The following is a 27614-nucleotide window of genomic DNA, read 5'->3' as shown; positions in this document are numbered from 1 at the left end:
TGCTAAGCTTAGTGAAAACTTTGAGAGCTATGAGTTGACTGATTATTGTCATACACTGATTTAGCAACTCAAAGCTGCAGTATGACAATGACCTGGGCAAATCTGGCAACTTCCTGAAGCCAAAAGGATGGAACAAATGTCCAGAGGCCCATTTTGAGCTGGTGCATTATCCTGGAACTGTAAGTTTACATTCAGGAAAAAAAATTAATATGTTGTTGCTAGATTGTCAAAGAAAAAATAAGGTCCCATGTTGATTACACATCCCAGGTGGGACACAACATTGCAGGATTGCTATACAAAAACAAAGATCCACTGAATGAAACAGTGGTGGGCCTGTTGCAGTCATCCTTGCCTCTTTTGGCTCAGCCCTTCAAAGCAGAGGAAGCTGGGCAAAAAAAAAAGAAGAAAAAAAACCCAGCTCTTCCTTCGAGACTGCTTTCTATAGGAACTAGTGTCCTATATAATAATATGCATGAACATTCCCCCAAAACATGCACTTGTTTAAGTAGGTCTTTCTTTGGCTCTCCCAACAGGAGAGGTGAATAAACACTGCAGTATGCCAAATGAACAATCAGACCATTTACATTTATTAATCTTTTTTTTTTTTGTGCATTTTATCACAGTTACTTTTTTATTGATTACATGATTACGTGATATTCACAAAATGGCAATTGTTCATAATTCATTGATTCTCCCTTCTCCTATAATTTTATCTTTTAAAAAATAGAGTTATATGTATCCTCAAATACGTTCACCAATGCACATCCATTAAGCAGCACAGATTGTTATTATTTCAGTATACACCCAGTGTTTTGGCTTCAGTATTTCAGTGTTTAGGTGTTTGTGATGCATTCTTAATCCTGCACCTGGCAACTGGCATGTAACGGCATCCGCATTTTCCAAAAAGGCTTTCCTAACAGACCTCAGTTTAAGCAGTTGTCCCTGTTAAACAGTAGCTATCTTTTAGTATACTTATTAACCCTTCGTCTCTCCCTATTTCAGAAATGTCCTCATTTAGAAAATTCCTTCAGCTCACTGTGAAAAAATGATAGAAGTCAATCGTTTCTATCCTTTTCTTAACTGCAGTGTTTTATTTTCAGGTTAAACCTTTGCTCAAAGTGGCTCTACAAGAGAACAAGATAAAGGCCAAAAAAGTGAAGCTGTGAGCTGCTCTGGAGAAAACAACAGAAATGGTAAAGAATATTAAACCTGATTAAAAATGTATCACAATTTCCAAAGAAAAGAGTGATGCCAAGGAAAAGAGTATATGACTGTGTCTGTGTGGTTTTAATTTTTAATGAATTGCATTTTTACATCCTTAGGAACAAAATACACTTGCAGAAGCTGAGGAGCGCGGATGAAGCAGAATATCAACATGAAAGAACAGATATCCAGAATATGAAAGAGCTTTTAGAGGAAAAGAGCGCTGCCAATGCTTGAAGTGCTCAAAAGCCCAAACTAATGGACCTGAGAAGGGACTTGGAAGGATAGGAGTCGACTCTGGCAAAGTCAGAGAAGGAAAAACAGTTGAAAGCAATCAAGGATTTCACTATGGCTGTAAATTCCCTTCACATCTGTTACCATGTGTGAAATCAAGCAAACACATGTTATTGATTGACAAATTAAAATAAAGTAACATAATTATTTGAAATTACTCAGTTTATTGGCTCCAAAAAACCCGCTATGGCTCTTTAGGGCCTGGATGCAAAGCACTCTGACAGGAGGAGACCTTAACCAATGGGATGAAAGCATTGCCAAGGCACAGAAGAAAAAGAAAGATCTAGAGAAGCTTCAGCAGGTAAAGAAAGCCAGATGTTACTGATAATTGATGCTGTTATCATTACAAAATAAGATCCAAAGAGAACAACCAATCTAGAAAATTACAAGAAGCAAAGACTTGCAAGATCTCAACATAACGCTTCATTAACCATTGACTTTTTTTTCCTACTATGGAAGTCAATGGGGACTAAAATTTTTCAAAATATCTTCTTTTGTGTTCAACAGAACAAAGAAACTCATACAGGGTTAAAACAACATGAGCGTGAGTAAATGATGACAGGATTTTTATTTTTGGGTGAACTATCCCTTTGAAATACACTCAATGTGAATTTCTCATTTTATCTGCTCAAAAGTAACCCTTTTTTGCACCTGTAAATGAAACAACATCAGAGTAAAATAGTTGCTAGTCTGGAGGAACAGGTCACAGGTCATGCTAAAGCTTTGAGGATCACAAGCAAAATGCAGTCAGACTTGAATGAAATGGAGATACAGCTGAACAATGGCACTAAGAACAACAACGATACCTTCAAGAGACTGTAACAGCATAGCTTTGACCCCACTTGTGAATGAAATTGTGTTTTATATGAAATAGACATCTTTTGTAACAATGTAAGTCTTTCCTTTCCTTTCCTTTTGATCTGCATCCTTGCTTAATATAAGTATTAATTTCTTTCTTCTTTTTTTTAAATTACTGACCCCAAAAACAGTAAACTGTAATTTTGTATTGTAATATTTAGTAATTTTGTGTAATGTGACAGTTGGTATATTTTAGATTTATGAAAGTGTGCAGAATCCATCCCACATTAATCAAAATCGGTGAGACAGCAATGTACAAGAAAAGGACTTTTAAGAGAGAGAGGTCATAAAAATAATAATAATAATCCATACAACGACATTGTAATATAGCACATATTTATAAGGACGAGTCCTTATCAGAAACATAATAATAAGAATAGCCTAAATCCGTCTGATTGAAAGTTGCACACTTTTTTGTTTTGAACCTTGGCCTGCTCGTACTCTCCCATCCCTCACCATTGTCTTCTGAATGACTTGCACACGGACACGCCCACCGTTCTGCCGTGCGTACGCATGCGCGCTGAGCCGTGTGCCATTTCCTGGATTCCTTGACAGGCCGAAATCAGGGAGCGAGAGAGCAGTCGGAGTGAATTCGTGTCGACTGTCCAGAGTCCGCGAATTCAAGTCCGTCCACCAGCTGAACAACCGAGAGCGAACATCCTTACGAATATTTCCACAAGAAGCGGAACATCGGTTCAGGTAAATGAGGCCCTTGTCATGCCTTTTTCCGACAGCAGGGAGCGGACTGAACCGGCATCTTGAGCAAGGCCTTCCTGATCCTCGAATTTAACAGACCACGAACATTGTGTAACTTCACTCGCATTATAACCGTGCTTACAGTTGTATAAGGTGCTACAGACGTTTATCTTTAAATCCGGCGTCTCTTTTCCTGCATTCTGCGTAATAGTACTTGAAATAAATCGGTTTTTCGCGTTAGCTTTCGGCTAATGTAGCAGGCAGACAGCTCCCGCACAGAAGCCCACGGCATCAGATATTGATCTTCTGCCTCGCCCACGCCCTAAAACCGGGAACTGACAGCCGTCATCAGGTTTTGCCGGTTGAACAGGCAATTTTTGCTTTAGTATATGATTACACACAAAAAAAAACAGTGCATTTGTGGTTAGGGACATAGACTGATGATGGATGTGATTTAGCCTTGGTAAGTTATGCCAATTTATCAGTGCTGGTTTACACTGTTTTTCAAACTTATGAAGCCATTTACAACTAAATCCAGAGTGCATGATTATCCACTATTGCGAGTGTGGTACTTTTATCGCACTCGCAATAAATGTTCAATTACAAAATAGTTAATGTTAAGTAAAATTCGGCCAGTTAATTCGTATATTTAACGTATTCTCCGCCGAAGTAAATAGTTGAAAAAGAAGCCAACACATTAAGCGACACACACACTAAAATCCGGACTGGATTAACCTGTATGAGTGGAGTGGACTGAGAGAGAGTGTGAGTGTGTGTGGCTGCATCCGATATCGCATACATCCCTACTATACAGTTGGGTGACAAAAGAAGTGCATACGAATTACTCATACATTTTTTTTACAAGTACTCATAAAAGATTAGGCAATAAGTACCCAGATGACCTACTTCTTCCTGCAAGATTTTGAAGTGTGCATATGATGGACACTTCACTATCCCATGAGGCCACGGGAGAGGATTTATGAATGGCAGTGAAGCGACATAACTGAAACTGACGCTGGTAGGTCACATGATTATGACAACATGGCAAATGTAACGTCCAGATTACATTGATACTACAACAAACTCATACTATAAAGAACATAATTTTTAGCAGTCATGAAGTAATTACTTATTCAAAATAATTTCGGATGCAGCCAGAGATTCCCCTCCTGGCTTTCGTAATCGCTCTGCTCCAGCTCCACTCCGGGTTTTTAATTTCCTGCTCTCGGCACACCAGTTAGAGAAACCTTTAATTTTTCCTGCTAAATGAATAAATGTAAATATATTAAAACTAAACACAGCTCAACCAACAAATATACTCTTAGTTATAATATTACTGGCATAGCAATCAAATATGGTTGTGTTTCTTTTCAGGCTGAGGTGCAAATTATTTGAAGATAATGTCACTCCACCAGTTTTTGTTGGAACCCATCACATGCCACGCATGGAACCGGGACAGGACCCGTAAGAAAGCTTCTCATTGCTGTTTGTTCATAGATGTTGTCTGTATCCATGCTTTTATCAATTTTATCAACTTTCTCCCATCTCATGTTTTGTTTTTCAATGACAGAAATTGCTATCAGTCCAAACAATCACGAAGTCCATATATACAAGAAAAGTGGAAATCAGTGGGTGAAAGCTCATGAATTAAAAGAACACAATGGGCACATCACAGGTAAAAGTCCCTGCAAACCGAATGTTGCATTTCTTACGTTACTCTCAAACATTATGTCGAAATGGCCTGTTAACCATTTTTTTGTTCTTTTCCAGGCATTGACTGGGCTCCTAAAAGTGATCGTATTGTGACTTGTGGAGCGGACCGGAATGCTTATGTATGGAGTCAAAAGGACGGCGTGTGGAAACCCACCCTTGTTATTCTCAGGATCAACCGTGCTGCCACGTTTGTGAAATGGTCTCCGCTGGAGAACAAGTTTGCAGTGGGGAGCGGAGCACGACTCATATCCGTTTGCTACTTTGAGTCTGAAAATGATTGGTAGGCCACAGTTGATATATTGGGCTTCATTGATGGATTTGCCTTACAGGTCTTATAAGTTTCTTTTTTTGTTTTTTTAGGTGGGTTAGTAAACACATCAAGAAGCCCATACGTTCAACTGTCCTCAGTTTAGACTGGCATCCAAATAATGTGCTTCTGGCAGCTGGGTCATGTGACTTCAAATGCAGGTGCGACTTTGTATATTGAAGCTTGGAAACACTGTCAATGTCTCTGAGCATAGAAATAAAACTTTTATTAGCTGTCTGAATCATATTTGTGTGTTCGTTTCTTAGGGTATTCTCTGCATACATCAAGGAGGTGGATGAGAAACCAGCCCCAACTCCATGGGGGTCCAAGATGCCCTTTGGGCAGGTGATGGCAGAGTTTGGCGGGGCAGGAAGTGGAGGATGGGTTCACAGTGTCTGTTTCTCAGCCAGTGGGAACAGACTAGCTTGGGTCAGCCATGACAGCACTGTCACTGTAGTGGACCCCACAATAAGCTCAACGTGAGTATCGGGAACGGTTGGCGTGTTTAGAAAAAATGGATTTCTGATTTGCTGGGGTAGACTTTTTAAACCGTCCTGGTTGTAATATGTCATGCTCACTAATGACTAATATCTTGCTTCTGTTTTGCAGGCCAAGTCAGCTGAAGACAGAATTCCTTGCCCTTTTGAGTGTGACTTTTGTTTCTGAGAACAACATTGTGGCAGCAGTAAGAACCCTTTTTTTCTTTGTTGAAACATGTTTGTTGTGTTGCACTTTAGAGGCGACTGCCTTTTTCAGGACCTAATCTTGAGTGTTTTCCATTAGGGTCACGACTGCTGCCCTATGCTGTTCAGTTTTGATGATGGTGGAACCTTGACCTTCATATCCAAGTTGGACATTCCAAAGCAGAGCATCCAGCGCAACATTTCTGCCATGGAGCGCTTCCGCAACATGGACAAGAGGGCCACCACCGAGGACCGCAATAGCACTCTAGAAACCCTGCATCAGAACAGCATCACGTAGGCCAAATTATTTTAAAATTATATATAAACACTACCTTTCAAGAGTTTGGGGTAAGTTTTTTGCCAAAAGGAATTAAATTAATTAATTAATTTAGTTGATCACAAAAGTGAAATACATTTATATTGTTAAATGCTGTTCTTTTGAACTTTCTATTCATTAAAAAAAAAAAACTATCACAGTTTCCACAAAAATATTAAACAGCACAACTGTTTTCAACATTGATAATAGTAAATGTTTCTTGAGCAGCAAATCATCATATTAGAATGATTTCTGAAGGATCATGTGACACTGAAGACTGGAGTAATGATGCTCAAAATTCAGCTTTGACTTCACAGGAATAAATAAAATTTTAGAAATTAAAATATAAAACAGTTATTTTATATTGTAATTATTTCACATTAGTATTTTTTTTTACTGTAGTTTTGATCAAATAAATGGAGCATTGATGAGCATTAGAGGCTACTTTCAAAATTTCTTTAAAAAGTCATACAGACCCCCAAACTTTTTAAATTTATACATAAATTATTATTAATTTAGTTTGTTTTTGTAATTGTGCAGTTAAAAAAAATATATTTTTACTTTGCAGCCAAGTGTCTATATATGAAGGAGACAAAAGAGATTGTCGCAAATTCTGCACTACAGGAATTGACGGAGCAATGACCATATGGGATTTCAAGGTTTGTATTTTTTATTTTTTTTATGAAGATGCCTTTAACTTTTATGCAATTCATTTGCTTCCATTTTTCCCTTGAGTCACAGTTAACCTGATTTATTACCATGTTTGCTTAATTCTTTCCACAGACCTTAGAGTCTTCAATCCAGGGCCTGCGGATCATGTAAAACTCGCACCGATCTAGCATGACACGGCACAAGCAATGCAGCTTGAAGACTAACAAGGAGATTTCCGATAACACTTCTGAAAGTTTTTAAATAAAAAAAAAAAAGCACTGAGCAGTGGTGTGAACTGATGTGTGACACTCTTAAAAATGGAAAAACACTAATGGAAAAGGGGGTTAGGATCTTTGTTTTCTTTTTGTTTGTTTTTTTAATTAAAAAAAAATCTATGCCAAAGCTGGCACCCCAGGAGTGTGTGATGGTTGATCAAGATGTTCTGGCTCTCCTGGGGAACTTGAGAGGAGTTAAATTAAAAGGAGAATTTTATGTAAATGGTCTGCTAGAAATAAATGACGTATACTACACACCATTTGCAATGTCGTCTCATTCTGTGTGATTCAATGCCTTTTGTATCACTGAAATTGATTGCCTTTTCCTTGCTAACAGGAAAGAACTTGGCTTTCAGACGCAACTAGATATGCACAGCTCTCAGTTTGTAACCCAAGGTTGGGTTATACAGTTTTTGATGTAACGGTTTTTGCAAACTATGACCATGCATATAAGGATTCATTCGAAACAGTATTGCTTTTGCTAGTAACCATAAATCAACTGTGCAGATTCAGGGCTGAAAAAGAACAAGAACGTTATTACATGCAACCGAGGAGAATGTGAAGGGGAGTTGAACTGAAAACCCTCCTCACCAGCAGACAGCCGCCCACACAAGGAAGTGGTTATATGCTTCTAACAGGGAAGGGGAAGTAGTGCATATTTGGAGAGAAAAACAACCAAGGCAATACTTTAGTTCATTCAGAGCAAAGCCAGCGTTTGTGTTGACTGCTCAGAGTCCACGAACTTAGGCTTCTGTTGCAGACTTTCTCAACCCCCACCACACATCTCTGTGTTTTTACGGTTTCCTGGGTAAGTAGAATAACATATGGTTTTGTTTATCTGAATTTGGAAGATTTTGACTGTGGAGCAATCTAGTTTTTGAATGCTGGTGTTTGTGCAACCTCACTAACATGCATTAACACGCAGAATGACATCTAGAAAGTATGTTTCTGTGACTTTTTAGCTGTAGCAAGAGATTTTACAGGTCTACCTGACATTTAAAACTCATTGCTGCAAACTCCCCCAGCAGAGAGGACCGTTACATGTTTTAAACGGAAACTAAGATAGATGAGGTGTTTTATGTGTTTTTCTTGTAAGTGGACAACTGAGCATCTGGCTTTTTCACATTCCTTTCTAGTCTGGTTTTAATTTTCTCCAAACATTAAGGGGGAATAAGTTTGCAGCTACAAAGACAAATATGACCTACAGGGATAGAAGTCAGAAACAGAAAAGATTTTTAGTAGGAAGTTCTACAGTTCTCCATTTTAGTAATGTATGTCTCTATACGGAAGAGTTGTTGCAACCGGTAAATTGGTTTACCTCGAACATCGTTTTTACCATTTCATCTCAAAATTACTTCTATTTATCATTTGCAGGAAAAAGTTATCATGGCTTATCACAGTTTTCTTCTTGAACCTATCAGCTGCCATGCCTGGAACAAGGACCGAACTCGTAAGTTCTCATACTCCTCGCAGCATCTTTGGAGCAGTTCCCAGTCTCTAGGGCTAAAGATATCCTTCAGCATCTGAACTGTGTAATCTTGTGGGAGAATCATTGCTGAATATACAAATGATTCTGTCTCCAAAGCTCATTTGATCACGAATCAAGTACGTTTTTTGAGGATTTTTTTTCTGAAAAGAGTCTCGTGAGACGTGAACGGTGATTTTCATGAACATTTCCTCTCAAAGATTGTCTTCCTACCCATATTACTTGAATTTTAACTTTTGTTTTTGTAAACTATCACGTGAACCACCATTTGGCCCTTGAGAGCCCATTAGACCCTTTACTGAATGATTACATTATTCTGCTGAGACCTGCATTTTGGATGAGAAGCTGCACTTCCTTCTGGGAAAGTACATGGACATACATGCAGCATGCACTCTTGTTTTGATGGTTTTCTGTGGTTTATGATACCAGTTAGAATCCTTCAGCATTAAAAGTTAAGTGTGGCTGCTCTCAAAAAGCCAAATAAGGAATTTTATGGTTTAATTTAGTTTAAAATCAGTCTGTCTTTTAAAAAAAGCAAAAAATATAAATGTCAAAGTTGTGTCTTTTCACTGCTGCCGCCCTGCTTTTCTTTCCGTGCTGATGAGAGAAGCAGTAATGACTAATTCCCCACAGACTTCCTGTTTTACCATGAATGGTGCTTTGTTGCTGATGTCGTACGTCTTCAGCAGACCGCAGAGCAACAGTGGGGAAATGAGACGACTGAGAATGACTTAAGTTTAACTGCTGCTGTTAAAACCATGCATGTTTTCTAGCTCACCTATGAAAAATGTGGGAACACATCTGCTGTAGCAGGAAACAGACACCGTGTCTGAATTCAGCATTAGGCCTGACCCAAAACCTTTGCTACATGTCATATTTCCATTATTTGGACCAAATATTCAAGTGTTGGTGTGAAGACTGCAAGCGTGTGCAAAACTTCTGCACACACTTAAAAAACTGCAAGTAAAGTTTTTACAGAACTTTATTTACACATTTTGCTTTTCAGTACTTTGCACTTTAAAATAAACTCTGGGCGTGTGAGTTCCCGAACATGATGTGAATGGTAGGATACACTTAGCCTCAAATTCCCCTCAGAAGCAGTATTAGCGATAGTGTGGATTTAGTGAGCATCAAGGCCACAAGTGAGCATCTTGCGCACTTGCTTCCTGTTGCGTGGAAGTGTTCTCAACTTGCCAAGAATGCAACTGTGGGTATTCGGACAGGCCCATTTTCTTTTAAACAATATGGTCCATTTTCACAGATTATGATAATGCATTTTCACAACATCGCAAATCTATAAAGTTTTTAATATTTTAATATTTAAAAAACTTAATACACATACTTTGTGTTCTATTACCCTGGCAGTAAATGACAAAAAATATATTAACGCTGCTGCGAGGGTTTTTCTAATACAACGGCTGAGGAAGTGACAACAAATATGACATCTTTCTCTGACTGCTTTAATCTCCCTATATTTTTCCCTTCTTTTGGAAAGTAATGGAAACGCTCTCACAGATTTTTTCTTTTGCTATTGGAGCAAACGGAAATATAAAAATTATATTTGCTGTCGTCTATTTACCGCTATAGAAGTTTACCCAGATATGGCGACTTCCGCTTCAGAGAACCTCCGTAAATGTGAAAATGGTCCATTCTGCAGAACACATTCTGTCTGCAGGATTAAATGCCGAAAAAAAAGAAAACATTTCTGAAGAAAACATGAGCGATGCCTGCCATAATATTAAGGTGATGTGGGTGGTTGCCAGTGTGTTGTTGCTTTGATATTAAGGTGTATTAAGTATGGAGGTCTCTCACCACTCCAAAAAGAGCCCACCCATTGGTCCCTATGTAGTCCATTTCAATGGTAGATTATATGATTTTTTGTATGATAGTCAAAAATCCCAATCTTACATTTCAAAGTTTAATAATTAGGTTAAAAACCCCCTAAACCTTAGCATGACCAATAGTGATGTTAGCAATTGTTTAAAGTTTATTAGTGGCACTATAACACGTACTAACTTATAAAAAAACTTAGTCTGTTATCCAAACCATCAAGCCAAAAATACTTTTGTCTTATATTTCTGTCTCCTTTAGAAATAGCACTGTGTCCTAATAACCACGAAGTCCATATCTACAAGAAGGACGGAAGCAACTGGAACAAAATCCATGTGTTGAAGGAGCACAATGGCCAGGTTACTGGTAAGTTTAGAAGGTTCATCTGACCTACACGGTCACAGAGCATTGATGTGAACAAAACAATGTCATCCAAGACGTTTCCTCATCAACCAGGCATTGACTGGGCCCCTGAGAGCAATCGCATCGTCACCTGCGGCACCGACCGCAACGCATACGTCTGGACCCTAAAGGGAGACGTATGGAAGCCCACCCTGGTCATTCTCAGGATCAACCGTGCTGCCCGCTGTGTGACATGGTCTCCTAAAGAAAACAAGTTTGCTGTGGGCAGTGGCTCACGTCTGATCTCAGTGTGCTATTTTGAGCAGGAAAATGACTGGTGAGTATATCAGGCAATAGAAATTTTATTAAGCCTTTTCTGACAGAAAAAAGCTGATGGTGGTTAATCTACTTATGAGGCAGATGGGCTCGCTCTTATCTTAAAATAACTCTGCTGTGCATTTCTAGTCCTATCATTTAAACACTGCTTTAATCCAAGGATGCTGGTACTAACCAACAGCGCTGAACCTTTCTCAATCACTTCCAGACTCTTCCAAGTGCAACAATGTTGGATTACAGGTTGCACATTATTAATGATAAAACATTATAGCATTGAGCCTTGGATGACTACTCAATGCAATATATCATGGTTTAATGACACAATCAACCATAATTGCTGAATTTGATACTGCATATTAGACTCTTACTATTTCTGCCATGGAAAAATATGTCAAAAGTATTAAAAGTAGTATACTAGTATGTGGCTCCGAATTCAGTAACGGTCACTTGTTAAGTTCCTGAAGGAGTCCTGAAGGAATTTGAAGGCTGTGTACTAGTAAGGCTGCATATTTAGGTTGCCACGTCATCAAGCTCCTTCAAAGGCCGTCTCAATTTGAAGTATCCTTGGAAGGCAGCCATTGTCCTTCATTCAGATTATTTTGAAGGATGCAAAACACATCCGTATCCTTCACATCCTCCATTCAGCGACAATTCTTTGCACAGATACCAGTTCACAAAAAAAGGAATTAGCGGAAAAGTAATCAGAACAGCGGTCGTCTAATTTCATTGTGTAGTACAAGACCAAAAATGATTTAAGAGATGAAGACATATTTAGTTTTTTTGTAAATTAATTTCAAAATGCACTATGAGAACACAGACTTTGTATCAATAGGATTCAGTTAGTATAAAGATATTTAATATAAGGTAGTTTTCCACAATTAATTTTAATAGTATTTTTGTGCCATGGGGTGGAAACAATGGCCTAGGGGACAGGGACCGCGTGTTTGGGACCCCGTAATATCTGTTATTACTGGCTGTATCTAAGATGCTTAAAGTAATTTCTCATTATTCTAGGTGGGTGTGCAAGCACATTAAGAAGCCCATCCGCTCCACCATCCTTTGTTTGGACTGGCACCCCAATAACGTCCTTTTGGCAGCTGGATCATGTGACTTTAAATGCAGGTTAGTTTGATTCTGATCTGCATTGTAATTTATGAATATGACCGTTATATGAACTTCCTGTCTGTTAAATCCCCATCCAGGATCTTCTCTGCTTACATAAAGGAAGTAGAAGAGAAGCCTGCTCCAACAGCATGGGGCTCTAAAATGCCATTTGGAGAGGTCATGTTCGAATCTACTGGTACTTCAGGTTGGGTGCATGGCGTCTGCTTCTCGGACAGCGGGAATCGCGTGGCATGGGCCAGCCATGACAGCACTGTGGCAGTGGCCGAGGGAGGAAAGACTGCTGTGTGAGGATTGCCTTTCAAATCTAGCCCTCCATATTTTTGCCTTTAAAAAAAATCTTATTCACTCAATTATTTCCTTTTATCTCGCCAGCTGCACCAGTCTGTCTTCTGAAACCTTGCCTCTTCTGTGTGTGACTTTCATTACTGAGAACAGCCTAGTGGCGGCTGTAAGTATCTTCAGATGTCAGACCTTGATGCCAAGGTAATCTGTTTAGATTGTCTGTTTAGATTTTCATATCTCTTCAGGGCCACGACTGCTACCCTGTGTTGTTAGTCTACGATTCAAACAATGCAGCCCTGTCTTTCGGAGGAAAACTTGACGTGCCCAAACAGAGTGCTCAGAAGGGCCTGACAGCCAGAGAACGCTTCCAGAACTTGGATAAGAAAGCCTCTGTAGACAGCAAGGAAGCAGTCCTTGAGTCCGTGCACAAGAACAGCATCAGGTACAGCCTGTTCTTCATGATAAACTTTACAAAAGAACACCATTTTTAAGCTTTAATTTTAATCGACAGAAGTAAAAAACTAAATAAACCAACTACACCATGGTCGAATGGCTTCACCGTCACCATCACTAATATCACAATAACTCTTGCAGTCTTTATTTAAAAAACAACAACAACATTTACCCTGAAATAATTGTTAGAAAAGCTTGCTATTATAAACACATTAAGGCTATAAATGTTTACCTGTTCTGTGTGATTACGTTTAATGTCTTCGACAACCTCTGTTGCCCCATTGAGCCACTTATTAACAACCTATGTTAACTTGTTAACTTCATACCTCATTTCAGGCATTTGACCAAAAACCCATTCAAAAAACCCATTGACGTCAGTACGATAGAACCCGGAAAAAAATGCTAACTAGTTTCCGGGTTTTGGCCTGCAAAAATATGTCATCCCTGCCGTATACATATCTATGATCCCTGCAACACTCAATCCGCTTATTAAATCCTAACAAATTGTAAATCGACGCAAGGAATGCAAGCAGATTGATTAAGCAGAAGTTGAAATGCCCTGCCCAATCAGGTTGCGCAAATATATTGCAGTTCAATTTGATGCAACTAGTGACACTGAAAGTACACACTTCAATATCAAACATGCACCTACAACAATAAACCTATAGTCCTAGATCTATTAATACATTTTGCTGTGTTGTTGTTCACTTCTTAGCCAAATCTCAATCCTTAATGGGGGAAAAGTCAAGTGTGCCAAATTCTGCACCACTGGTATGGATGGAGGCATGGCTATTTGGGATGTAAAGGTAAAACTCGTTGAACTCTTGTGCATTTCATAATCATTATTTAGTTTGTAAGCAGTGGTCAAAATGCAAATGTGAATAAAGATGACTAATTCTGTTTAATTCTGTTTCAGACCCTTGAATCTGCAATGAAAGACCTCAAGATTGTCTAGACACAGAACAAAATGTCTGCGGTTCAAATTTCTTGCTTTTTAATAGGCTAATCCTTTTTAATGCAGCAGTCTGTACGTTTTTACAAGATTATGTTTTGATGTGTATGAGGTTTAAGGATTTTATACTGATGAGTCAGGAAACTGGTTCTGGATGAACCAAAAACAGAATATGTCTGAATTTATATGCTGGTCATAGATTGCTTTTCTTTAATTAGTGCAGGTACCTTGCATTGGATTTTAATAAACTGCCGTTGAAACCAATAAAGTAAATTTGACTATTTGCTGGAGTTTAACATGCGTTCCTGTGTTTATCCAATACTTTCAGTGCAACTCTCTCATTGAAATACTTATTAGATGGATAATGAACATAAAAGATCATCACACCACTCTCTAAACTGAATTTAAAATGGAATGGAAAGGAGAGAAAAAAATCAAATAAGACTTTAAAAAACATTTTCAACAGAGGATTTATTTAATCTTTATATGGAACAATTTACATTTTTATACAAAAATCATTAGAAAACAGATTAAAGTGGCATTGGGGGGTTTAGAGCTCATTGGCTGATAATGAGGACACAAGTCAATTTATTACTGACGTTGACATTTGTTGATATGCAACATCAAGACATGCTCAGGAGACAATCATGCATAAAAATGAATTCAATATCCTTTAGAGCTCCAAGAATTCAGGCAGTATCTTCAAATGCCTATATTGTTTGCTTGGACACACTGGCTAACTTTGTGTATTGTAAATATTTGGTAATCACATTCATAAACCCTGGTCCTCTAATTGTTCAAAAGAACCTTAGATTTTACATTTGACCTGTCCTGGTTTAACTGCCAGACCATGTGACCCGTTTATTCAGGACATCTGTGAGAACACACCCTGTTTGCAAGCTGAATGCTGCAACCATTTACTAAAGATTAGGATGTTTTTAGTGAGATATATTATGCTTTCCCTCTTTGCAAAGGACAAGGCTCTCAAAATAGAAACCTACCTAAAACGAGGCTCTGTCACGTCATAAGCAATCGTCCGCTGCTGGTTTTGAGAATAAATCAAAGAGACAGGGCCTTGAACTTTCCTCATTCATTAAGAATACAACAAAATGTTCTGGAAACAAGATGAGGACTGACTGCCAGCCTCTTGAAACCACGTTCATCACTGGAAAGTTCCTTCTGAAACCAATACATTAAACGTCTTCATCAGTCGTATCTACTACTGAAGTTACTTAAGTGTTTGGAATTTAAAATAATAATAAATCTTCAATAAAATCAGTCCAGGCCAAAGGAAGACACTAGGGGTAATTCAAAGCCAAAAGGAAAGGTTCAGTCTCCACATTGCCAAATTGTTTAACCATAATGTGGCATGGGATTAATCAAAATAAAGTCTTGTAAAGCATGTGCACTTACAGATGCAGTAATTCAGGGTGAAACTCAAATCAACCCTCTCAGCCTGTTAAAAACACTGTACAAACAGTTATTGTAACCAGATCATGTTGTTAACAGTTCATGTATAATGTTATTACAGGACAAAAATTCACATCTTGGTGCCACTGAGCCACAGATGATTGGTAAGGGACATCGCAGACACTGCACAGTTGTGTGGTGATGTAGCAGGCGGCGCAAGCCAGTTCGCCTTCAATCACATTTGAAAAAGACACAAATGCACAAACACACAAGTGCTTGTCAAAGTTCAAGAAGAGAAATGGCCAGCAAACACATCAGAACCATCCACATGAAAGCAAAAGTTTTCTAGGATTTCTATTCTTGGCACAAGTACATGCAAAGCTAAGAGACGTGAAACCTGCGGCTTGGATTTCATATTTTGGTCTGATTAAGGACAAAACCTGGCATTAAAAAACGGAAATCAAAGAAAAATTCACAAGGTTTTATAAAGCCACAAGGGTGGGGGAAGGAAAACATCTATACGCAACAAGGGACAGAATAAGGCTACAGCTAGGCTTGCTTTAAAATGATCTCTGTTTTAATCCCTTTCTCTATCAGGTCACACATGCCCATAGCAGCACCAGAGGAGGAAACCCCCTCTGCAATGTCACTCAGTCAGTTCCATCTTCTGCCAGCGGCTCAGTCTGTTTCCAGGATTAATGGAGGCTGCTCGTTCTCTTCGTCCAGGTGCAGGGTGTTCATGTCGTCCTCCACTCCAGCACCCCCAACTGCCCCCTGATCCTCAGTGTAACCTGAGACAACGAAAACAATACCAGGCCATTTTAAAATTTAGACTCTTTGTTCCCCCTCTTCACTGTTATGCGAGTGAAAATGACAAATGTTTCTTACCTTTGGCAACAGCAGCACTGTAGGTCTGAGCCACGAGTGGCCGGTCGTGAGCAGTCTGTTCAAGAATTTCATTCGCTGGCTCTACACTTCCATCTAACCTAGAGGAGAAACACATTTACATAGGGAGTGATTCACATGACATGCCGATCAGTGTCGATATAAACTCTTTTTAATTTAGAGACTGTAATTGGAATATTTGTAATATCGGCAAAAAAACTTATTGTTGGATAAAAGTCTTGACTAGGCATGATGTGTTAAGTCTTGTGTGTCAAGCAAGTGCTCTATTTCCACTGACATTTGAAATAACAAAATATTTGACATTTAATATTCAGCTATGGAGTGGGATTATAGACCAATGAGATTTTAGTGTGGGTAGGATTCCCCAGCACAATGCATAAATACTATGCTCCTGTTTTAGGGTTTTCGGTGAACCATACATTGGATACTAAATAACCAAAAAGCAGAAAGTCATGGCCAAAATAATTCTATGTATATACACTACTGTTCAAAATATTTTTCTGAAATAAATGTACACTTTTATTCACCAGGGACACATTTAATTGTGAGTCAAGACATTTAGTTTAAAGGAGAACTCGGCAACTCTAGCGAACTCTAGTCACTTCTTCGCTGATTTTCCCTTTTGTTGTCGCATGTTTTCCCCACGAGCTCCCCCTACAGCTGTGGGGGGGCGTATATTTCACAACACAGTCGTAAAAAACTCACTTGCGGCAGCCTCCTCCCCCTCTCTACCGCTGCTCATGGGCGTTTGTTTTGATCGGAGCAAGCCAACTGTATCGCGTGGAGCTATGTCTACTGAGGTGGGTAATCTGGTAATACATCATAAATGCGTGTGTGTTTATGTCGAATTGCCGTAAAGCAATTTGTGTTTCGCGCTCGTTCTCGTTCTCGCTTTCGCTTCTCACGAGACTTCCAATTTCTATCTTGCCGGGACGGTAGTGAACAAGTTGCAAGGTTGGTTTTCCGCCTGGGAACGCTGGGGGGAGCGGGGAAAGTCACCAATATCACCAGAACAGGTTGTTTAACCATCCAAATGATTTCTAGACAGTTTTATTAAGTTAAAAAAGCTACCAAGTTCTCCTTTAAGTGTTACTACTAGTTTAAGTCTTTAAGTGTTACAAAAGATTTAGATTTCTAACAAATCCCGTTCTTTTGAAAAATCTTTTTAATAAAGATCTTAGATTTCACAAAAATGTTAAGTAGTGCAACTTTTGATAATAATCAGAAATGTTTCTAAGCAGCAAATCAGCATATTATTATGATTTCTGAAGGATCACATGACACGGAAGACTTGAGTAATGATGCTGAAAATGACGCTATTTAAATAAAAATAAATTACATTTTAAAATATATTTAAATAAAAACAATTTCATCTCAATCGTAATATTTCACAATACTTGTACTGTATTTTTGATCAAATAAATGCAGCCTTGGTGAGCAAAAGAGACTTCTTTCAAAAACATCTTAAAATCTTACCGACCCCAAAGTCTTTAAACTGTAGTGTATATTTAGACCAATGGTCTGATAAATCATGTTTCAACTTGATAACAGTGGATCTCACTTATGCTGTTTCATTAGTGTGCACTCTCCTCCCTCCTGTGGGTCCAGATTGTACAGGTAAAGATAGCCATCTGCTGCAGCCACCAGCAGGCGTGGAATCTTCTGGATTCTAGAAACCAATCACAAGCAAGATAATCAGAGGCACATCTACCCTGATAGCAACCACAGTCTGAAAGCATATCTAGATCGTATTAAAGACTTAAGCCTGGAACACACCAAGCCGACGCTGATGAACTAGCGCTGATGAAAGCCGACTGTGTTGTCGCCTCGCATCGGGGTAAAAATGCTGCACTTGAACACACCGAGATAACTACTGCCGACTGTTAGCTAGAAAGTGTGTTCTGCGCCTGCGTGTAAATGAGACAACTGTCTATTTCTGCAGATACATTAGTCTATATTCGTCATTCAAAAAGGGAAACCGACGCTGCAGGCTGCAGATACACAAGCCATAAACAAAGCAGTGCGTGCTTACTGTTTTGAATATCAATCCTGCTAAACACTTTCTTTATTCCACTCCGCTCGTGTTAATATTGAAATATTCGCAAAGGAACACTCAGGTAAGATGACTTAACATTAGAACAGCCTTCTATCTGTACCGTTTTGACTTCTTTGCTCGCTGTTTTGCTATTATTCTCATACACTGACTCGTTCACTAAGCTGAACAGCCAATCAGAGTTCTCTCTCTCACCGACGGCCCGACGCCGTTACAAAACAGACGAGGCCCAATTTCAGCCGACGGTGCAGAACACACTGAGAAAACTTAGTCGGCGAATGCACAAAAACTGCCCGACGGCCGACCGTCGGCTTGGTGTGTTCCAGGCTTTAGGTCTGGTGTGCCATTTCAGAATGTTTTTTTCTCACATGGCCAGAGCGCAGATGTTCTTGTGACCTGAAAAGGGCAGTCTGACCGTAGCAAATGCCCTTCCTTGAGTGAACATCTCCGTTACGTGTGCAGGCAGGTATGTTGTGGAGGCCATCAATACTTTCCCAAAGTATCCCGTCCAAGTAGTGGGCTCCTCCTGAGGCCTATGATGGAAAAACATGAGTTTGAAAATGACAACATGGTTGCAAAATAAAAATGAACATTAAATATGTGCCTATGAAATGGCTTGTTAATGCATGCTTAATCATGTTCTAACAGGATTTTATCAGTAAAAAAGGAAGATGTACAAATTCACAGGAAGAAGTGAGAAGGTCGTCTGAAAAACCACTTATTTCAGTGGGCATCATTACACTGACTTCTCTCTCTGGGTCTCCAGCTTAAAAATATGAACCGTCTCTGTGTTGCTTGAGGCAGACAGATAGAGTCCCTCCATACTGAAGGCGAGGGAACAGATGCTCACACATCTGTTGAGAGATAATTACAGTAAGTGGATTGTTTTCATTATGTGTGCTTATTGCGAATCCTGGCTATTTGAATGAATATAAAACAGATCGAATCTAAAATAATATAGTTATCTACCTCTTTACTCCCCTCCTGAACTCAAAGATCTTTTGGCCCTCTGGGATGCAGAACACACGGATCACGGTGCCCTAAACAACACCAAAGAGAGGGTTTGAAAAATTAAACTAATTAAGGCTAACTCTTAATTCATTATTCAGCACCTTTAAATACTGAAGGTTTATTTTAAAATGTAACAATGGACTATATGCAAGCACTACTATTCAAAAGTTTGAGGTCAGTAAGATTTTTTTTTAAAGAAATTCAATCTTTTATTCAGTAAGCAAGCAAATTGACCAAAAGTGACAGTAAAGACATTTATTACGTTACAAAATATTTCAAATAATCATTGTTCCAAGCAGCACAACTGTTTTCTGCATTAATAATAATAAGACGAAATGTTTCTTAAGTAGCAAATCAGCATATTAGAATCATTTCTGAAGGATCATGTGACACTGAAGTAATGATGCTGAAAGTTCAGCTTTGCATTAAAAGAATAAATCACATTCTAAAAATATTAAAGTAGAAAACAGTTATTTTAAATAGTAATAATATTTCACAATCTTACTGTTTTTACTGCATATTAAAATAAAATAAATTTAGTGTGGCATTGTGAGAGGGTATGTCATAGAGGCAAGGTATGTGCCATCTAGGTGGTTGCAGCATGGAGACAACAAACCAAGATGGCCACCTGGAAAAGCTGTTAATAAGCTGAGAACAGAGAGACTGGCTGTTTTTTTGTAAGAGAGCATAAAGAAAAGCTGGAAGAGTGTTTTGGTAAAAAAAAAAAACGTTTTTGAGTTGATTATTAAAAAGAAACCAGTGACTTGATCTCTGCCTAGACTTGATTTGTGAAGCAACCCACAACTTTGGTGATACCGTACCTCTCACGATGCCACAGTAGCCTTTAAGTTTCATGAAACTCCAACTCGGTGTTTGGACAGCTATCATCAACAGCTATGTTTCCATCCAAAGTTGCAAATTTAACTTATGCGTAAAATTGAAATACTGCATAAAACATTTGCGAATAAAGCAAAAAAGAGCCCAATAAAAAAAAGATAAAGTACTTACTAGATAAAAAGGCCTATAAATTGTCCAAAACTTGTTTTTATTTAAATCTAGTGTTTTGCACCTTTCTGTGATTGATAGGTGTAGGAGTAGAGGTTGGGTTTGGTGATAGACATATCATTAACCTGATATAAAATCAGTGGAAGTCTATGCAATGTCCCCACTAATATAGTGAAACAAATGTGTGTTTTAAAACACTCATTGAGAGTAGGCTATATTTAAAGTGGGTGATCTGCCAGTATTCACATGATTCACTTGTAATTAAATCAGTGAATCAATTCCAAACTCTGAACTATTTGTTTGCTTTGTCAATCACGAATGTTCACAGAGTTCTGCAAGTACTAGTAAGTACTTTTTTCCATCCATGTGTTCAAGAGAACAAAAAAAGTCACTTCCTTGGAAACTGGTGCAAAATATCTGTATTAAAATTGGGAGTTGCTGCAATCGGGGAAGCCACTTTGGCTCTTTTTTTCCACCATCATGAATGACTTGCATCTCAGAGCGCACAGACGAAACACAATAAACCCTGTCATGTTCTCTTGCATTTGGATGCTGGTGTTTGGGAACACAAACGTGTGAGACACTTCTGTGAGGGAATTAAACTAAATCATTCTGATGACAGACTCTAGCTCAGGCATTTCAGGATGATCAAACCAACATTTGAGATGCTTTACAATGAAATTTCTCTGCTGGTTAGTCCAGTTATCCAATCACATCCTCTGTTGAGGCAAAGTCATGTGAGTTTTTTTGTTGCGCATTGAGGAATTTATTGGGTAAAAGTGTTTCCATCATAGATCATGCGTATGTCTTCTTATTGGATAAAAAAAATGTATCCGCCTCCATTGAATACACAACTTTATCTTTTATGCTTGGAAACATAGCTAGTGATGAACACGATGATGAAGACAACAAATCTTATAAAAATACCCCTAACTTTTAAAAGGTTGGGCGAATTTTGCTACAATTCATTTTCCTCAAACAAACAACTGTAGCCAAGCAGGTTCAAAAATCAAACTTTCTTAATGCAAAAAGTGCAATAAAGTAAAGATCTAATTAAAACAATCAAGTTGTTTTGAAAGAATGACATTTAATAATTTACTTGAACTATTAACCAATACAACACAGTGATAAAGACACAATAGTTACCTTCATAGATATTTTACACAAAAAAAAAAAATGTTAATGAAGAATTCTGTGAATATTCGTGATTGACAAAGCAAACAAATAGTTCAGAGTTTGGAATTAATTACAAGTGAATCATGTGAATACTGGCAGATCACCCACTTTAAATATAGCCTACTCTCAATGAGTGTTTTAAAACACACATTTGTTTCACTATATTAGTGGGGACATTGCATAGACTTCCACTGATTTTATATCAGGTTAATGATATGTCTATCACCAACCCCAACCTCTACTCCTACACCTATCCATCACAGAAAGGTGCAAAACACTAGATTTAAATAAAAACAAGTTTTGGACAATTTATAGGCCTTTTTATCCAGTAAGTACTTTATCCTTACTAATCAGTTGTAATGATATTTCACTATATAAGTGAGGACATTTGGCCCTCACAAGTATAGCCAAACCTGTATACACACACACACACACACAGCTGTACCTTCTCAGAGGCTGTGGCCAATTTAGTCCCGCTTGCATCAAACGCCAGTGCTGCTAGTGGGCTATCATGGGCAGGTATCATGTTAGCTGCCCTCTGAGGATGAATATCACACATACATTGACAAACTGCGTTTAACACAATCCCTTAAAACCATAATCATTACAAATCTTTAAACTAAACAGCACTTACCAGGTTGACCGTATCAAAAACTTGTACTTCCCCAATTGTTGCACTTCCCGGATAGGCCAAGTAGCAGTTGTCATTACTGATTGACAGGGCACATAGTCCTATAAATGATTAGTGACATTTTAATCACCACAAATTAAAAATCTGTATGGCTACTACGAATTTGTATAACAACAAGGCCATTATTACTATCTGGTCGCTACATCATTTTCCTACATTTTCAGTTCCTCAAATATAAATAGAGCACCTACACATTATGAAAGAAGAACTTGCTACATGTACTTCCACATGAAAAGTCTGGTATAAACAACAACGATGTACCGACGGCAAGCAGCGTTACCCACCAGAAGGATTCGGAGGGGTCTCTCGAATGGTATGTAGTACTTTCATATCCCTAATGTTGTGGATATAGAGTGACTCCTCTAAACACACTATCAATCTCTGTGGAAATAAAGCAGGTTTGCAACATTCTCAGATGGTCTAATCACGCTTAATAAAATAAATACAATCCAGGAAACATGTGTCACAGGAAGAGGACGTCTGCTGACTCACCTGTCTGTTTAGTTTCACAGCCAGTATAGTGTTTGAGTAGCTGTAGTTGCATATCTCCGTCCCTTTCTTGAAATGACAGACCTTCAGCTTCCTAGGTGCCTTAAGGCTGACAATAGCGACAAGGCTGCTGGAGAACAATCTCTCCACGATGCACACATCTTCCGTGTCGGCTGAGGACAAATACACAAGAATTTTTATTCAAGTACTTTTAAGTCATCCTGCGCCCTTTGAAGAGTTGCTGAGGCCCCAATGTTGAAAAACATTAGACTCCAAGGGCGTATCAAATATTATAACTAACGATTTCTGACTCGATGCTTTGAAAAGCCTACATCCAGGTCCATTACTTTTCAAAGATTAAACCATAACAGTCAGGAAGACAAGCTTTATTCTGGATGTAGTCATTTTATGATCGTTGAGAGGCACAAGGTGTTCATGCAAGCCATTCAGCAGTGATAATATTGACAACAACATCAACTACTTTCATAAAATTAATATATTACATAATAAAAAATAATATATATATATATATATATAATTTTTTTTTTTTAAATGTACGACATTATTTTATTAAGCAAATTGATGAAGTGCCATAATTACGGTATAAGATATATACGGTCCCTGACATATAAAAGGTTAATAGTTGGCCTTTATGGATACAATTTCAGCACATCTGAAATGTTATATTGGCTAATCAGCACCCAGGACCAGAACTATCCATTTTAATAAATTTCAAGGACTCTTACTTTTCAAATAGTTTCTACGCCTCTGATTATCTCTGACCTCCAGAAAGACATTATCAACCCCTTATATCAACTGGTATCATGCCAAAAGGTGCGAGTAGCCATGTTGACAGTGATTAAAACACAAATAACTTACTACATTCATAGATCTGTTCCAATTTGTCTACTGATGACAAGGAGAAAAACTTGTACCCAGACTTGGTACCAACAGCTAGGGATCTGGAAAGCAAAGAGGTAACAATAATCAATTGCTACAGACAGTACACAAATCCACTTTTATGGTCTACTGGTTTGCTGACTAAAACTGGTTGTTGACATGATGGTGAAATGTGTTAAAGGGGTATTTTGCAATCTTTGTGGTGCAATGATTGAATTTAAAAATGTGCTGTACAGTTGAAATGTAGCAGCTGTTATAGCTTATAAAAACACTGTCAGTGCTGTCAGTGAGGTGAGCCACCGGTTACACTGGCAACAATACTAGTGGAGTCTAGCTTTGACTAACTTGTCAGCTGGTTCCATGATTTAGAAAGTTAAACTAAAGGCGTTTAAAAAATATTAAATTATCTTTCAGACATCAGACATAACCACCCCCCTCCCCCTCAGAATCAAAGCTTAACTTAGTTTGAAGAAATTTAAGTTATTCGATTGTTGTTAACATTTGAGCTACTTTTGCTGTGTCGTCCTACTTTGTAAAACACAGCTAACAGCACTTTTTAACACTTGCTAAATAAGCTATCCAACCAAACTTTGTTTTACATTACGAAATTTAATATTTCGCACCGTTAGGCTGACGTAAAGCTTTGCCGAAGTACAAATACAATTTTTTTTCGTTAGCATGGACGCTAGTGCTACACGTCTCGTGCGTGGATTTTTGTCTGGCGTTATTTTACAAGAGCAGAATTGGGGACTGATTTAATAAAAACAAAGCTGCATTACTACAGCAGAGGAAACTGTCGGGGACCAACTTATTCTAACCGACAGAGGGAAATAATAGCAGCCAGTGTTTTAGCTGGTTAGCAGCACGCTTTGTCATCCTATCTGCACCGCACGCGAGCGACGAGACACGACACAGATAAAGGCGCTCCCATTATAACGAACGAAGCTTCGCGCGACTGCAGTGCAAATTATTCGTTGATTACACCGACAACATTGTGTTGTTTTCGTGTAGATGGGCTGTTAGGCCAGCAGCAGCAGTGTGATTGTTTTCTTACGTGTTATCCTGGTTAAAGTTGGCGAAGAGCAGCTGGCTGCAGCCGGCCTCTCCGCTCTGACTGGCCAGGTTCATGGGCTCGACAACATTTACAGATTAAGCCGAAGTGAAAAGGGCTCAGATGTGGACTAGATCAGTGAAATCTGGGGTCGTCTCGCACTGCCATAAGTTCCACCCTCTTGTTCCAATGAATGTTGTTGTTTTTCTCCAGCCACTGTTGCACCTTTTCGTGCGCGTGCGCAGTGGCTGCTGCACGCACCAGCTCCATCTAAATTAAAGGGAAAGGCAATGTTTTTTTGTTTTGTTTTTTATGCTCCGTCCAAATTAAAGGGAAAAGCAATATCTTTTTTAATGCTTTGCATTACGTATACACAACTATTTTTTATAAACACACAACTGTTTCTTCTTCAGCAGAACTCGTTGAAAAGGACTAAATGTCCGTTTACATTTTGATTTTTTTTTTGCTCTTTTAGCTAACATTTCTAGTTGAAAATACAATATAGGGTAACATGGGGGAAGATGCCCCCCTTAAGAACAATGTGCATTTACTTTTAAATGTACATATTTAGATGTAATGTAAAATTATTCAAAGAGGTTACCCTTCTGGGGTAAGTTGGCCCCCTGCCTGGGGTAAAAATCCCATCCTCAACCCCTCCGGGTAAACCTTTACAGAACTTCTTACCTTGAGGGTCTACTTGTATCTTTTTACATCAAAATAAAAACTATAACTATACCTGCTAAAAAATCTAATCATCTTTCTCCGACTTACCTTGCTTTCAGTGTTTTTTTTGACTCCAAGGAATTTCTAAGGCCTCTAATTATCCACATTTTGCAGAATCTACTGCATACCTTCTGCCCTCTGATTGATATGTGAAAGGCCTTTTAGTAAAATAAAATAAAAATGGTTGTAGAATAGGATATTCTAGGTTGTAGAATAACTTTTATATTGTTGTTAATGTTTTAATATGAACAATGGACTAAAGAAACATAAGTTTACTTAAATATCCATACATGATTTTTTAGAAAAAATAATGTTAAAATGTAAGTAAATATGGCACATTAGGCTTTAGAGGAACGTTTAGCTATTTGTATTTCTCAATCATCAAAAACTACAGAGCTTTAAGCATTTAAATTTAATCTATGACTGCACCAAATTGCACATTTTTTGCTCAGTTTGGGCCTTGCAAACTCATGTTTTTTTTACCTCCTCGGGTGTGAGCAATATGGGCCACAAAAGCCTGATTTATCAAATATAATACAAAACATAAAATGCACATGCAAACTGAAGGGGGTGGATTGGAATCCACTGCTGCTTCAATATATATATATATAATGAGTGATTATAATCAAGGTATTAATCAATATTTTTCCTTCTAAATATCAGATGAGTTGAATGACTTCTCTGGAGATTCTATTTTGTTATTGAAGTTACCAGTGTGATTACTGAAATGTTATTTCCATGTATTCCTTTTAATGTCTATGCCTATTTATCCCAGCTTCCAGAAATTAAATAGGGACTTGTTTTGTGTTTGAGAAAGGTCTTCAACATGTTAAAACACATAGGGGTCATTGAAGTCTATAGTTTAAGGGACCATTTGTCAGTTAAAGACTAGGGTGAAGTCAGGTAAAGTGGGACACTTTTTGGTAAATTGCATTTTAAACAACCTAAATCAGTTAGAATGTATTAAAACTGTATGTGTTTTGTTTAAATAGATTGTAATGAAGGCCACTATGGTGAAATTTTTCCAATTTATGTATTTATTAACAAACTGTTCATCTTTAAACACCATCTGACACCCTCTTCAGCAAACTGGAAGCAATCAGGTTGAGTGGGACACTTTGTTAGGGAAAGTGGGACACTATTTTATGGTTAAAATGAACATGAGAAATACAACCCCAATTCCAATGAAGTTGGGACGTTGTGTAAAACGTAAATAAAACCAGAATACATAAATGTGTGGTGCATTATGAAGCGCAAAATACAACAACGGAGACCTTCAAATGAATTAATACTTGGAAGGATTTTTTAAAAATGCATTTGTGGAACTAATGCAAAAATTGTAACATTGTAAACTTCACTATACATTCAATGAATGGAACTGTCATTAAGCCTACATCTTCTTACCACCTTTTAACAACTTCAGTGAACATATCCGAGAAAGATGAAGTCATCTGGAGGTGAGGGTGGCGCAGTTGTGAGTGTGGAGGCATGGGGGGGCTGAATTCAGGATAATAAGGTTGAAAATTCTGTCACTTATGATGTAACAATAAAACTTTTGCTTTTACATACATTTATACTGTCTGTGTATTAGAGATTAATAACAATGAGCATCTAACTGTTTAAAATATTTGTGAAAATTAGATTCACAGCACTGTCCCACTCAACCTGAAATGCACTGTCCCACTCAACCTAACACTGTCAGGTTGAGTGGGACAGTGCTGTGAATCTAATTTTCACAAATATTTTAAACAGTTAGATGCTCATTGTTATTAATCTCTAATACACAGACAGTGTAAATGTATGTAAAAGCAAAAGTTTTATTGTTACATCATAAGTGACAGAATTTTCAACCTTATTATTCTAAATAGATTTACACTTGCCGGGTGGCTTACCATGAGGTACCAGGAGTCAAGCAATTTGAAAAATAACAACTGGACCACATCTGTGATGTCACACCAATCACAACCTTTATTTCATATCCAATAGACATTCAGCTACAACACAATAACAATTGTTGTGATTGGCTTACAAAATTAACCCAGTACAGTACCCAAAAGCTTAAGTGTCCCACTCAACCTGATGTCCCACTCTACCTGAATTCACCCTATATTTTCCATTTAAACTAAAGTGTCCTATCCTGAGAGAAAGAACTTGTTATCTTGATGTTTTGAGAGGACTCTGTATATAGTTAGATTCTGGCCAAATCCAACCTTGAGAAAGATGTGTGTCGGTGTGTGTGTGTGTGTGTGTGTGTGTGTGTGTGTGTGTGTGTGTGTGTGTGTGTTAGTCGCTTACAGGTTAAGGAACCAATGGCATTATTGGAGATTGACTGAGTTGTTGTTCGGGACATGATGGCACCCAGCAACCCAAATCTGCGACCAGGAAGGTCACGACGTG

The 27614-nt window shown here is 38.2% G+C and overlaps 3 protein-coding genes across 4 annotated transcripts; 2 read left to right on the top strand and 1 right to left on the bottom strand.

Moving 5' to 3' along the window:
* Positions 1 to 2804: 2804 nt before the first annotated feature.
* Positions 2805 to 7256, top strand: arpc1a (actin related protein 2/3 complex, subunit 1A). The gene is made up of 10 exons (XM_081378666.1): positions 2805 to 3054; positions 4426 to 4515; positions 4622 to 4726; positions 4822 to 5044; positions 5125 to 5232; positions 5338 to 5550; positions 5681 to 5756; positions 5855 to 6048; positions 6639 to 6729; positions 6854 to 7256. The coding sequence occupies exons 2-10, from the start codon at positions 4452 to 4454 to the stop codon at positions 6890 to 6892; spliced, it is 1113 nt and encodes a 370-aa protein (XP_081234792.1). The 5' UTR covers positions 2805 to 3054; positions 4426 to 4451; the 3' UTR covers positions 6893 to 7256.
* A 347-nt stretch (positions 7257 to 7603) lies between these two features.
* arpc1b (actin related protein 2/3 complex, subunit 1B) lies at positions 7604 to 14085 on the top strand. The gene is made up of 10 exons (XM_081378678.1): positions 7604 to 7804; positions 8371 to 8446; positions 10574 to 10678; positions 10769 to 10991; positions 12005 to 12112; positions 12193 to 12399; positions 12488 to 12563; positions 12643 to 12839; positions 13566 to 13656; positions 13767 to 14085. The coding sequence occupies exons 2-10, from the start codon at positions 8383 to 8385 to the stop codon at positions 13803 to 13805; spliced, it is 1110 nt and encodes a 369-aa protein (XP_081234804.1). The 5' UTR covers positions 7604 to 7804; positions 8371 to 8382; the 3' UTR covers positions 13806 to 14085.
* Positions 14086 to 14254: 169 nt separating this feature from the next.
* wipi2 (WD repeat domain, phosphoinositide interacting 2) lies at positions 14255 to 24762 on the bottom strand. 2 transcript variants are annotated; one of them, XM_081378611.1, is made up of 12 exons: positions 24498 to 24762; positions 23423 to 23505; positions 22547 to 22716; positions 22339 to 22435; positions 21998 to 22095; positions 21809 to 21901; positions 19141 to 19211; positions 18912 to 19025; positions 18540 to 18704; positions 17680 to 17787; positions 16101 to 16198; positions 14255 to 16003 (listed from the first exon to the last, which is right to left on the bottom strand). In XM_081378611.1, exons 1-12 carry the CDS (start codon positions 24569 to 24571, stop codon positions 15891 to 15893), a joined length of 1284 nt encoding a protein of 427 aa, XP_081234737.1. In that variant the 5' UTR covers positions 24572 to 24762; the 3' UTR covers positions 14255 to 15890. The 2 variants fall into 2 exon arrangements, with proteins under 2 accessions (XP_081234737.1, XP_081234738.1); XM_081378612.1 differs by having other exon boundaries at positions 18918 to 19025.
* Positions 24763 to 27614: the final 2852 nt, after the last annotated feature.

This window comes from Scardinius erythrophthalmus (assembly GCF_964197995.2).
Source record: "Scardinius erythrophthalmus genome assembly, chromosome: 1".
Lineage (NCBI taxonomy): Eukaryota > Metazoa > Chordata > Actinopteri > Cypriniformes > Leuciscidae > Scardinius > Scardinius erythrophthalmus.
This window is presented reverse-complemented; position numbering and strand designations above follow the sequence as displayed.

Excerpts from the sequence above, each read along its gene's own strand:
- arpc1a (XM_081378666.1), top strand. The coding sequence starts at position 4,452 with ATGTCACTCCACCAGTTTTTGTTGGAACCCATCACATGCCACGCATGG. Across the intron at positions 5,233-5,337 it reads TCATGTGACTTCAAATGCAG|GGTATTCTCTGCATACATCA; the intron begins GTGCGACTTTGT and ends TTCGTTTCTTAG. Across the intron at positions 5,551-5,680 it reads GACCCCACAATAAGCTCAAC|GCCAAGTCAGCTGAAGACAG; the intron begins GTGAGTATCGGG and ends TCTGTTTTGCAG.
- arpc1b (XM_081378678.1), top strand. The coding sequence starts at position 8,383 with ATGGCTTATCACAGTTTTCTTCTTGAACCTATCAGCTGCCATGCCTGG. Across the intron at positions 12,113-12,192 it reads TCATGTGACTTTAAATGCAG|GATCTTCTCTGCTTACATAA; the intron begins GTTAGTTTGATT and ends ATCCCCATCCAG. Across the intron at positions 12,400-12,487 it reads GAGGGAGGAAAGACTGCTGT|CTGCACCAGTCTGTCTTCTG; the intron begins GTGAGGATTGCC and ends TTATCTCGCCAG.
- wipi2 (XM_081378611.1), bottom strand. The coding sequence starts at position 24,571 with ATGAACCTGGCCAGTCAGAGCGGAGAGGCCGGCTGCAGCCAGCTGCTC. Across the intron at positions 23,506-24,497 it reads AACTTTAACCAGGATAACAC|ATCCCTAGCTGTTGGTACCA; the intron begins GTAAGAAAACAA and ends TTTGCTTTCCAG. Across the intron at positions 19,212-21,808 it reads TGGCCACAGCCTCTGAGAAG|GGCACCGTGATCCGTGTGTT; the intron begins GTACAGCTGTGT and ends GGTGTTGTTTAG.